The sequence below is a fragment of the Artemia franciscana genome, chromosome 9 (assembly GCF_032884065.1).
Source record: "Artemia franciscana chromosome 9, ASM3288406v1, whole genome shotgun sequence".
In the NCBI taxonomy this organism is placed as follows: Eukaryota; Metazoa; Arthropoda; class Branchiopoda; order Anostraca; family Artemiidae; genus Artemia; species Artemia franciscana.
Window position 1 is genome coordinate 23,551,426 of NC_088871.1, and position 12,500 is coordinate 23,563,925.

A 12,500-nucleotide genomic window follows, 5' to 3' on the forward strand; every position below is an offset into this window, starting at 1 on the left:
ACCGATTCAAACTCAAAATGAACAAAAACTAACAAGCTTTGGGCCTAAGACCCCATGCTTTCTCAAGACCAGAACATAATTTGCACCTCACTGAAAACAAATACATTTTAAATGTTTTCACTTTTCGAATTTGATAAAAAAATAACCGCTTTAACTTTAAGGAAATAATAACAGTATATACGCATAGTAACTGACAATCCACGGTTATCATTTTTTGTTAGTGTGGTGCAAATTATGTTCTGGTCTAGAGAAGGCATGGGAAAGGTTAGCCCTGCCCATGTTAATTCTCGCTCGTTTTGAGTTTGACTTTGATTCTGTTCGTTTTGGGTTTCATTTATTTATTGATGGTGATTTGTGGTCGTCTTATGCCTGGAAGATTGTTTGACTTTATTTCTGCTCATTTCTGGTTTAATGGAGCTCTTTGATTTTCTTAAAAAATTGTTTCGTGAGAAAACTTTTTTAACTGATTTTTGTTTCTTTTGTATTGACCTGATCTTTTTCATAGAAAAAACATATCTTTTTGTTTTTTGTAATAGAATAGCTTGACTTGCTATTTGTACGTTGGAAAATTTTTTTCAACAATTTTGAATCCTGACACAAATAGTGCTGTATAATTTAATTTTATACCTCCTCAAACTGACCTGAAAATGAAACTTAATACCATTATCAAAAAATTATATCTATGTTTTTTAACAACCCAGATAAACATACATTCTCTTGATTTATTTAACTGTAAGAGCAGGAGTATATAGTAGTAGCCCCGAAAGTTTCAACTTGATACCCCCAATAGTTTACGATATATTGCTGAAGTACCTTATTGGCAACCATACACACTGTCTTTTGATTTTGTTTCAAAGCATAATTTAGTTTTAAAGCATAGTGGGCCAATGACATCGTTGTTGTGGTTTAAATTACCCAGTATCCTCACAGATATAGTTACTGGACTGTTCTACTATGCTGAAAAGAAAAACGGCTGTCTCAAAATTTGATTGGATGTGCTTGGAAAATGAATGGACCTAAGAGGAAGGCTGCTTGCCCTCTAATCCCTCTTGCCTCTTAAAAAAGGGCACCAGAACTTTTAATTTCTAATCTAAGTACCTCCTTCAAAAGTTTTAATGATATTACTGGTTACTATAGCAAGAAATATGTTTTATTCATTTTAAAATTTTCTAAGATTTCTATTTCTAGACATTATAGAGTGGCACTACCTGTGATGTTTTGTATATACATTAATCCTCATTAATTACCTCATTAATTAAATTAACTATAGTGCTAATAATAGTGTACACACCAGTGCCTCCTGACCAGTTCAAAATCCGCCACCACTTACCCTGTTCTTGAGATATTGCTTTGTAACATTTTGGAAAATCAACATGCTCATAGTTCGTCTTGATTTAGCTCAACATCCGTCTAAATATTTATTGAAAACTTCATCTTAATGCTCTTAGCTTGCGTAGTAGCAATATTTGTAGTAGCATTAGTAGCAGTATGCGGAGAGTAGCTGTGATTTCTTCAATATGTTCAACTTAATGCTTTCAACCATTCCTGAAGCATTTCTGTGTAGCATGTTTCAATTTAGCTCCTTAGAGTTTCAATATTTCTCGTGTTTTTCGCCTTAATACCCTTAGTCTTAGTAGTAATTCCAGTACTATAAGCAGTAATAGTTGTAGCAATGGAATAAATAGTAGTAGCCTTTACTTCAGCAGCAGTAGTAGTTGCACAAGTATTAATGATAGCAGCATTAGCAGTAGTACGAGTTGATCCAGTAGGATTAGGATTCAAATATTTTCTTCTGGTTAGTTCAACAGCCCCCACAAAAAGCCCTATTATGTTCAAATTAAAACACCAAACTGTTCCTTCAGCATTGTTTTTACACCTTTATAACAATCTGCATAAAGACAGCGTATTTTAATTCAGCTTACCTTCCCTCCTTAAAATTCCCTGAAAGTATCAACTTCACGCCCTTAGAGTTAGTTGTGATAGTAGTCACAGTACTAGTATTAGCATTACTAGTAGTAGAATAGTAATAGCGGTAGCACTAGTAGAACCAGTAGCATTAACGTATTGCCCTATAGTCACTTGAACATCCCTCTCATTAAGTCCTGGAAGTTTCAACTCAGTACAATTAGCCATTGCTGTTAAATTGCTGATATCTCGTTTTGATAGCCTGCATAATCATATACTTCTGGAAATTTTCATCCTAATGCATTTAGCCTCACAAGTAGTTTCAGTAGAAGAAGTAGTGAAGCAGTAGCAACAGGTAATTTAGCAGTGATAATAGTATTAGCATTAGCGTCCACAAACAACTTTTTGGTAAGATAATCTTCCCCTTTAAGGATTCTCTGAAAGTTAGAACTTTATACCCAAATCAATTCTTGAGATACGCTCTTTTGACAATACTTAATGTCTTTTGATTTAGTCGAAGTTTTCCCTCAAAGATTGGAAATGGAATAGTGTGGTAGTAGTAGTAGTGGTAGTAGCATTGGTAGTTTTGGTAGTTGTATTAGTGGTAGAATGCAAATATTGTCTTTTTGATTATCTCCCTTAATATTTCCGAAAAAAATCCAAATTGGTAAACTCAGTCATTCATTCAGGGATCCTCTTTTTTGAAATTCCGTACACAAATAACGTGTTTTGATTAAGTTTAACACTCCCCTCAACATTCTTTGTATGGCTACTCTGGATGCCCTTTGTCTTTTTCGAAAGTAAAGTTCAAACATGGATATTTTTCTCAATAAAATGGGCTAGATATAAATAATTATTGAATTCCCTACTTCACAGCCCTGAGGACTTTTGGAAGGTTGACATCCGCTAAGGCATAATTACGGTACCTTTAAATAATTCTGAACAAAATAATTATCTAAAAATTTTTGGTCGAATGTGTTTTGGGAATGATGGGCTTGGTATGGGGGGCTGGATAACCTCCATTCAGTTTTGACTCATAAAAAGGACACTGAAACTTCTAACTTCCATTCAAGTTAGCCCCATCCAAAGTTTTAAGACCACTAGTTCCATAACAGCTGAAGGGTTGTCATAAAATTATACACTATGGGTTTGTTTCTGGGGTGAGGGGGCAGATACTTCAAAGAGTGCTTTTAAATTGAGAAAGTTGAAAATGACTGGAAATTGATATCTAATCCCTCTAGATTTCTGGGAATCTATTTTTGCTCTATGCCTTTGTTATTGATACTAAGAGGTGGAGCAATGGTGCCCCTCCCACTGGAGCATATTTTTTCTATCTAGGTGGCTTCAGCTACGCATAGAAGATAAAAAGTTGTGCGGAATTTTCGTCAGGATTATTTCCGTCAGTATGTACAATCATTGCTCTTTCCGGCAACCCAAATTCCTGTTGTTAATCCTTATTAAGGACCTATTCAACAAAACTACTCTTCATCAAGAATTTTTATAAAGTATTCTAATTTTGTCCTAAATTTTAGTTATTATCAAATATTTTTTGTTAACGAGAAAAACTTTTAATGTTTAAGCAGAAAAACTGAAAAAGCAGGGTGGTTCCAATCAATTCAATGTAATTGACACATACTGTTTAACAACAATAAATCGAAAGTTTGTGGGGCCGGTTCTTCACATCTTATCTTAGTTTGGACTAGACATGACTTGAAAAGTGATAAGAAGTTAAACGAACGTTGAAAGTTTTTTCTTCAACTTGAAGAAAGGAGCAAAATTAAAACATAAAATGAACAGAATTTATTCCCTATTTGTGGGAAGCTATCCCCTTCTTAAACCTTTGCTCGTTACACTAAAGTTAAACTTCCTAACCCGATTCTCTAAAAGCGGCTGCTATAACACAAAGACTGATTGATTGTAATAAGATTTCTTAAGGCACTAATCGAATTTAGCGTAATGTACGAGGGTCGAGACCAATGCAGACCTCCTCATTTAAGGAATTATTTCTCTTTGTTTTAAGTTTTAGTATTGTTTCTTCCGTTTTTTTTTTAATCACCTTCTGAAGCAACGTTTGTTTAAAAGTTGAATCTTTGTTTTGTAAGGAGTGAAAAATTAAAGAAGTGATAGTCGTCCTTAGATTTAGGGGAAACAATACAATAGTAAAGACCGACTTAAATTGAATTAATTTTTTTCAACAAAATTGGGATCCTTCTCCACATACAAGAGGCTTCTATCACCCTAAATCCCATATTTTCGTACTAGAGTTTTAAAATAGCAAGGATACAAGAATCTAAATAAACCACTAGTGCAACTTCACAGTAGAAAGCGGAGGATGATTTAAATGTCACTGAGAAACTTGTTTTCAATATATATTTTTTAGTTACGACCTGAAACCTTGGTGTCAAACTTTTTAGTTCTTCTTTCTAATAAGGAATGAACTTGGGGGCAAAGAAACTCAACCAAAATCAGATGATCAGATTCAGAATTAAAATCAGATGTTTTGAAGCAATAACTGAACAGGTTTTTATTTGCTTTCTATGGTTTAAATTCAACTCTTGGTAGGAATTTTATAATGATTTCTATTAATTCTCCTGCTATGAAATGTCAAACTGTAACATAATTTGCTAAGGTAATTAATTTTAACAAATAATATTTAGTCATTCCATTCAGTTTTTTCAGCTGAAAAATGTTTTTTTTTTATTTCTCACCATTCTTCAAATCATCCCAGGAAGTCTATTCACCTTCCCCTTCCGTATACAGTTTCCCTGGGAAATTAACTACCCCACAGCAAATCCCCTATGCAGAAAATCCCTCTTACACAAAATTCCTCCCTGAAAATCCCCGTATATCTCCCGATAAAAAATACTATATTTAACGATGAGCAAATTTTATGCCCATTCCCAAAGGACTATGGGGGATCATGTTATCCCCAAAGTTCTTGGACCTTTCCACTATGCTGAATAAAATGGCCATCTTAAAAATTTGATAGAATGTGTTTGGGGGAAAAGGGGGCTTAGGAGGGATGTTAGTTGCACCCCAGTCTTTACAGAAACTTAATTAGAGAACTTGAACTTTTTATTCCCCTTCAAATACCCCTTCCCCCAATCTTCTGAGGCCATTGATCCGATATGATCACATCTGGGAAAAAAAGAAACAAACACAAACAGACACGAGTACACTACCTTTTTTCTGGGAAAAAAGTGCGAAATTCCACATTTTGAGGATAGAGACTTGAAACGCCTATAGGTAGTGTGGTTTTATTAAGAGTGTTTTACCTTTTGGAGGTATTGGACCCCTTTTAGAAAAATCAGGCAAACTCTTTCAGGTTCGTAACTTTTGGTGGTTAACATTAAACTTAATCAACTTAGATATTAGGAATCAGAATAAAAAGCCAACTTTTTTGAATCGTATTAATTGTAATTAAAATGCCTTTTTTACACTTTCTGTTACAATTTCGGAGAGTCACTTCTTTCTTGGAGTTGTTCGCAACGAACTGCTTTATGCTACCTAGGTAAGTGAAGCAGTCTATTTGACAGATCTCCTCGTTATCCAACATAACTTCGTCAGCTTCCTTTATTCTCAGTCGCAGCAACTTAGTTTTTTTAACATTGATTTTCAAACCTAACTACTCAAATAACTTTTATTTCAAACGAAGGAAAAAAAGAGAATTCAACTGTTCAACATAGCCTTCGTAGGAACTGAAAACACAAATTCCATAAATGACATTAAAACAAAACGTAATGTTTTTTGTTTTTTTTTAACTAAAATGGCTGCGGCAGAATTCAGAAGAAATACAAAGTAAAAATATTGCAAGGTACGATTTAGCGGTTTTGAATTATGTATATCATATTTGGAAATCAATCCTGGCCTCTCAATTGGTAACAGATGAGATAACACTAGATCTATTTGATGTGTGATTTTTAATTGTTAGTAAAATCTAATTAGTGGCATCAAAATAATTACTTACGCTTTTTTTAATGGAAGTGCGTTGATATAGTTTGGCAGAACTGTGCACAAAAAATACCTATAATACTAGACAAAAATCCTTGAACTAAAGAAAACTAGGTCTTACCTTTTCACTAACTGACTTTATGGAACAGAATCTGTTGTAGTCAAACTTAGCGGAATCAGGATCAGCACAAGATTTAGTTGATACATCTTCTTTGTCCATAAACAACTTATACTTGCAATAAACATCCTACAATGATAAGTTTTTTATGAAATGGTGGAAAACATAAACATAAAATCTTTCAGACTACATAGAAATAAAAAGATGTCAACTAAGCTGGAAAACAGTCGCCAGAAATGGTTGCGATACAATGATAACAATAATAGATGGCAGTAAAAATTATGGACATCAATGGATAAGCAAAGCCGATAGCGAACGGAAAAAAAACGAATGCTATAAATGAGAATAATAAATGCTTCCGAACATAAATACATAGATAACGAATGAGTGAAAATGAACAATCAAGTTTATCATTGATAAATAAAAAAAAACAAGTATTTTTAGCTGAGAGTAGGGAGCAACATTAAAACTTAAAACGAACAGAAATTACCCCGTATATGAAAGGGGCTGTTCCTTCTTCAACGCCCTGCTCTTTACGCTAAAGTTTTTACTGTTTTAAAAATTAGAGTTGAGAGAAAGAGTCAAACTTTAGCGCAAAGAGCAGGGCGTTAAAGAGGGAACAGCACCTTTTTTTGCCGTAGCAAAAAACGTGTTTTTTGCCGCAGGAAAAAACAGCAAACTTGCAGTCTCCGGAATTCGTCGTCATTACCTGTAGGAAGCGAATTGGCCAGAGGGGATAGCCCGCAAATTTGGCTAGGAATAAATCACCGATTTTAATGTTCGCAGGATTCATGCCTAGTAAATGAAAGATTATAAAGTGAAAGAAATTTATCTTTCCGTGAGGGCCGAGCCTCGCTAATGTATCCAAGTGAACAATCAGTCCAAACTCTGTGAGGTCGGCCCAACTGCTAATCCTTCTCGACACTAAAAAGTGTAAATAACGCGCAGGCAAATTATATCCAATTTTCTCTACACACCACACTTGGCTATCGTATCTAATTTTCTCAATTCAAAACGCCAAAAATCTGATTGTGTGATAAATTCAAGTATCAGATTGCACAATTTCTGTAGTCACTGAATTAATTCATGGCTAGGGAATCAAGTTCAAACAATTCAAAAGTTCAAACAGGTGTAATCCCTTTGAGAGCTAGTTCAATACTGCAGCATATCAGTATACTGCAGGCATCTTCTTTGAATCAAATTCATTTTTTTTCGGTAATCTCGGTTATAACGTTTTTTTCTGATATTATGAGAAATAGAAACATTCAGATCGAAATAAAGATTTTTAATTTTATGAATGGCTTAAGAATATTAAGTGGAAACTTTCAGGGCACGGTGAGGGGGATGTACAACTGACGAAAAGACAATATGGGCATGCTTCCTTATATGAAATTACTCCGTATATGAAAGGGGCTTTTCCTCTTCAACGCCCCGCTCTTTGCGCAAAAATTTGACTCTTTCTCTCAACTCTAATCTTTTTAAACAGTAAAAACTTTAGCGTCAAGGGAACAGTCCCTTTCATATACGGGGTAATTTCTGTTCGTTTTAAGTTTTAATGTTGCTCCTTACTTTAAGTTCAAAAAACTTGTTTTTTATTTAATTTCTGAACGTTTGTTAGTTAATCCATGTTTTGATTTCGGCTCTCCGCAGATGAATAATTAAAGCGAAATTTGCATATTTATTTATTTGGCTAAATGGCTTTCCCATAGTTTTGATCGAATGATTTTGAAAAAAAAGAGGGGGAGGAGGCCCAGTTGCCCTCCAATTTTTGGGTACTAAAAAAGGCAACTAGAACTTTTAGTTTTTTACGAACGTTTTCATTAGTAAAAAAAATATGTAACTTACGAATTAGCTTACGTAACAAACTTCTATATTCGTACGTTTTCATTATGTATATGAGAGGGTTCACCCACTCGTCAATACCTCGCTCTTTACACTAAAGCTTAAATTTTGTCCCCCGAATCACAAAGGCCGTAGAATAAATAGTTGAAATTACTAAAAATGCTTTAGCGTAAAGACTGAGGTATTAGGAGGAGGTAAACCCCTTACATGCGTAATATTTTCGTTTCGTTTTAATTTTTAATGCTACTCCTTACTTTCAGTTGAAAAAACTTTAGCATATTTATTTTTTCATTGTTTTTTTTAATAATGCTAGAAAATGCTGCGCCCCCTTTATGGAAATCTTCTTCCCCCATGAAAAATTCTTCCATGGAAAGCATCCCCCACATAACCCCCTTTTCTCAACCCCCCTCCCAACCAAAAATCCCCCTGAAAAGTTTGCAAACTCCCCAAAAACCATTACTATATGCAAACACTGGTCAAAATTTGTAACTTGCAGCCCCTCCCACGGGGACTGTGGGGGAGTAAGTCGTCCCCAAAGACATAGTTATAAGGTTTTTCGACTATGCTGAATAAAATGACTATCTCAGAATTTTGATCCGACGACTTTGGGAAAAAATGACAGTGGGAGGGGGCCTAGGTGCCCTCCAATTTTTTGGTAACTTAAAAAGGGCACTAGAACTTTTAATTTCCGTTCGAATGAGCCCTATCGCAAAATTCTAGGACCACTGGGTCGATACGATCACCCCTGGGAAAAAGAAAAAAAAAGAAACAAACAAATAAACACGCATCCGTGATTTGTCTTCTGGCAAAAAATACAAATTTCCACAATTTTGTAGATAGGAGCTTGGAACTTGTACAGTAGGGTTCTCTGATACGCTGAATCTGATGGTGTGATTTCTGACGATTGTGATTTTCTATGACATTTAGGGGGTGTTTCCCCCTATTTTCTAAAATAGGGCAAATTTTCTCAGGCTCGTAACTTCTGATGGGTAGGACTAAACTTGATGAAACTTATATATTTGTAATTAGCATTAAAATGCGATTCTTTTGATGTAACTATTGGTGTCAAAATTCGTCTTTTAGAGTTTTGGTTACTATTGAGTCGGGTCGCTCCTTACTACAGTTCGTTACCACGAACTGTTTGACAACACAGTAATGATGCCTGCAAAAGATTGGCGTAGTCTTTATTGTATTATGTCTTGATCTCAGAGTTCTTGAATCTTGATTCAGAGTTCCTTTTACTACTACTGCTTATACTACCACGGCAAGCAATTCTACTTTTGACTACGACTACTCCTTGCAACTACAACCACTCCTTGAAACTATCACTACTACTTGATACTACTGCTATTGCTAACGACTGCTGCTACTACTCCTACTACTTGCAATTGCTCGTACTTTTTGTGACAACTACTACTACTTGAGACTTCTACTGCTGCTAGCAAATGCTACGACTACTTGCGACGATTACTATTAATTGCGACCAGTATTGCTCCTTTCAACTAGTACTACTAATTGCAGCTACTCCTACTGCTTTTTTACTACCACTACGGTTGTGACTGCTACTCCTAGTTGCAACTATTGCAACCACTTGCAACTGCTACTGCAACTTGTGAGCTTCTAGTGCTTGTGACTGCTACTACTGTCTGCGACTACTACTGATATTTGTAACTACTACTACTTGCGACTAAAATGTTACTGATACGGCATTTCAATAACTTAGACTACTACTTTCTTTATTTCATGAACAACAAAAAAAAAGAATTATTTGTTGCCTGAAAAAAAAAACTAAACGAAAAACAAGATATTTTGGCAATTAAGCCAACGTCAATCCTAAAAAAAAAATGAGAAAACGAATAAGAGGTATATAAAACGTTAAAAATTAATATTTGAAGGAAACTTTAAAGAGTCACAAAAGAGATAAAAACATGAAAGACTACTACATTTGTTTTTATTAATTGCTTTCCAAAAGATTGTTACGAATTGTAACTAAGTTGTAAAACAGTTCGTGATAACGAACTGTTTAACAGTAGCGACTCGGCTCAATAGTAACCAAAATTCTAAGAATCAAAATTTTCATAACAATCGATACATCAAAAGAATCAGCTTATTATGCTGATTTCAAATATATAGTTTTATTAAGTTGGTGTTACCTATCAAAAGTTACGAGCCTGAGAAAATTTGCCTGATTTTTGAAACGGGGGGACTCTGCAAATGGCAATTGGCGTTCCATCCATGTTGCCAGCCTAGTTTCTACGTCACCAATGTCAGAAAAAGTTACTTGATTGCTACATTTTGCAAACTAAAGACACTCATGAAATAAATAATAAATTAGAAGAGAGATTCCTTTTTTAATTTTTATTTTCGAGTTTTTCACGTTAGTAAAAAACAGCATGAATTGCCAGTCTTCTTTTTCACGTGTCAAAGTAGTTACAAAATATGATCTTGATTCCTAGATGTTTCGTAAAATTTGGAACTTGATTGTTATTTGGAATATATTAGTTGAAGGCTGGCATCGGTAAGGAATTAAATACACAATTTGAGGTACTCGCGGTGTTAACTTGGTTCTTGCTATGGACATTTTTGGGTAAGATTTGGACATTATACCAAACTACCGCGTTAATATTCGAATAAAGAATAGAAATATTTTTTTTAAACCAAAGCCAAGATCTTGGTTAAAGCCTACAAAGAAGAAAATTAATGTCAATACTCGATTCCCAGCAAAAAAATATGACTACATAACAATCAGTTGTGGTATTTTTAATAATGCGGCAAGCACATTCCAGCATAATGCAAACTGATACTAAAAAAATTGCATGGTTCTACTTCTAACTTTTCAAAAATAATTTTTAGCCTCCATAAAAATGGATTTAGATGGAAGACATTGGGAATTCGGGGCCTTTGCCTTAATTAGAAGAAGTTGTGTGAAACCCTGCAGCTTGTCGAAAATTTCGAAACGGCTCTCAAAATAAGTGATATGTAATTCAATGATTTCTTAAACTTATTCAACCAAAATTTGCTCCAGTTTTTAGAAACAACTGTTGAAATAATGTTAATATCTATTTCTGGCATCGTAACATTATAACACTTTATTTCTGAAGTAAGGAAAATGTCACACTGTTTTTTTTTTCCTAGCAAAAAGGATAATCTTTATTAATTTTCTCACCTTATATCGATTTGGCAAGTCTCGGCAAGAGCATATTTTCAAAATAAAGTGGAGCTTTTTATTAATCAGATCTGTTGGATCCTCCAAATACCCTTCTACATCAGCTTTTCTCTCTTTTCTTGAAGCGTCACAAGGCACTAATTCTATCTAAAAAGGAAACTTAATTATCTCATGGTTTCATCTTTTTATATTACTTTAGATAAAACTAATAGAAGTAGCAGAAAGACTTAACGGAAATAAATGGATTTCACGTGTAACTCTACTTACTATAATATGAAAAAAACTTCGTTTTCTTAAAGAGTTAAAGAGGCTGCGTCCCAAAGTCGAACCTTAAAACGTACAGGAATTAGAAGAGGCAGTTGGGGGGCTGCCGCCCCCCAAACCCCCAGCTTTTAAAGACTCTTTTGTACAGGTTTTTTTTGTGGGGGGACTTCATTGTTACTAATTACTAGTTTCGGCGCAATGGTTCTCCTGTTCTCTTGTGTTTAACATTTTTCGAAGTTATTCCATTATTCATTCATTTCAATGTTTCGTTAATTAAAAGAGGGCCTTTCCCAAGCCAAGAGCGGGGGGTTAGCAAAAAAACAAAAAACCTGTACAAAAGAGTCTTTAAAAGCTGGGGGTTTGGGGGGCGGCAGCCCCCCAACTGCCTCTTCTAATTCCTGTACGTTTTAAGGTTCGACTTTGGGACGCAGCCTCTTTAACTCTTTAAGAAAACGAAGTTTTTTTCATATTATTTCTGTACGTTTTTCTACAATCCATGGTGGATGTAATTTAATAATTCCTGTACTCCTCGTACAGGAATTAGGAGAGGAAATCCCCCCCCCCCCCGCTTTTAAATCATTGTATAAAATAGAAAAAAAAATAGATAGAATGACCGAAATGTTTCTTTTGCTCATAAGAAGCTGATATTCTGTTATCTCTCAAATGATAAGCTGTCCAGGTGTTATCAAAATTTTTTTGATGTTGTGAAAAAAACCGCCCGTAAGGGACTTGAACCCTTGACCCGAGGATTAAAAGTCTCACGCTCTACCAACTGAGCTAATAACTTGCATGTGTGTAAATATAACTTCTCAATAAATTTTAAAAATTTCAAATTAACATGGGCTCTTATGGAGAGAAATCCGTTAATTAATAGCTAATGCGTGGTTTCTTGAAAACAGGGATCGGATCGAGCTGAAATTTCGCGGATAAGCTCCTGGGCCGTAGGGGACCTTAACTTGTGAATTTCAGCCCGATCGGACAACGTTAAAGGGGGGGGGGGGGGGTTGGAGGGTCGAAACTTTCGGGGGGTTAAGATTTTCCTACGAAACTTTCCAGGAAAATTACTCGGAGAATTCCGCATCGAATGAGTCTTCGTACACCCAGATCCGATGTCGGATGTGACCTGTAGGCGTCTAGAAAAAAAAAAGTAAATGAATTTTAAGTGGCTATGCGTGGTTTCTGGAAAACAGGGAAGGAGTTATCGGATCAAGCTGAAATTTCGCGGATAAGCTCCTGGGCCCTAGGGGACCTTAA

At 35.1% G+C, this 12,500-nt stretch overlaps 1 protein-coding gene and 1 long non-coding RNA gene across 5 annotated transcripts in view; one reads left to right on the plus strand and one right to left on the minus strand.

Moving 5' to 3' along the window:
- The window catches only part of LOC136031167 (uncharacterized), a 140,820-nt gene that overhangs the window by 82,387 nt on the left and 45,933 nt on the right, over positions 1-12,500 (plus strand). The window lies entirely within an intron of this gene.
- LOC136031163 (kinesin-like protein KIF28P) overlaps positions 1-12,500 on the minus strand; it is a 154,942-nt gene that overhangs the window by 41,440 nt on the left and 101,002 nt on the right. For all 4 annotated transcript variants that reach the window (XM_065710502.1, XM_065710501.1, XM_065710503.1 and 1 more), the window contains exons 16-17: positions 10,983-11,129; positions 5,978-6,103 (exon numbers count right to left, since the gene is read on the minus strand). In XM_065710502.1, the coding sequence (XP_065566574.1) occupies positions 5,978-6,103; positions 10,983-11,129 (273 nt within the window). The remainder of the gene's footprint in view (positions 1-5,977; positions 6,104-10,982; positions 11,130-12,500) is intronic.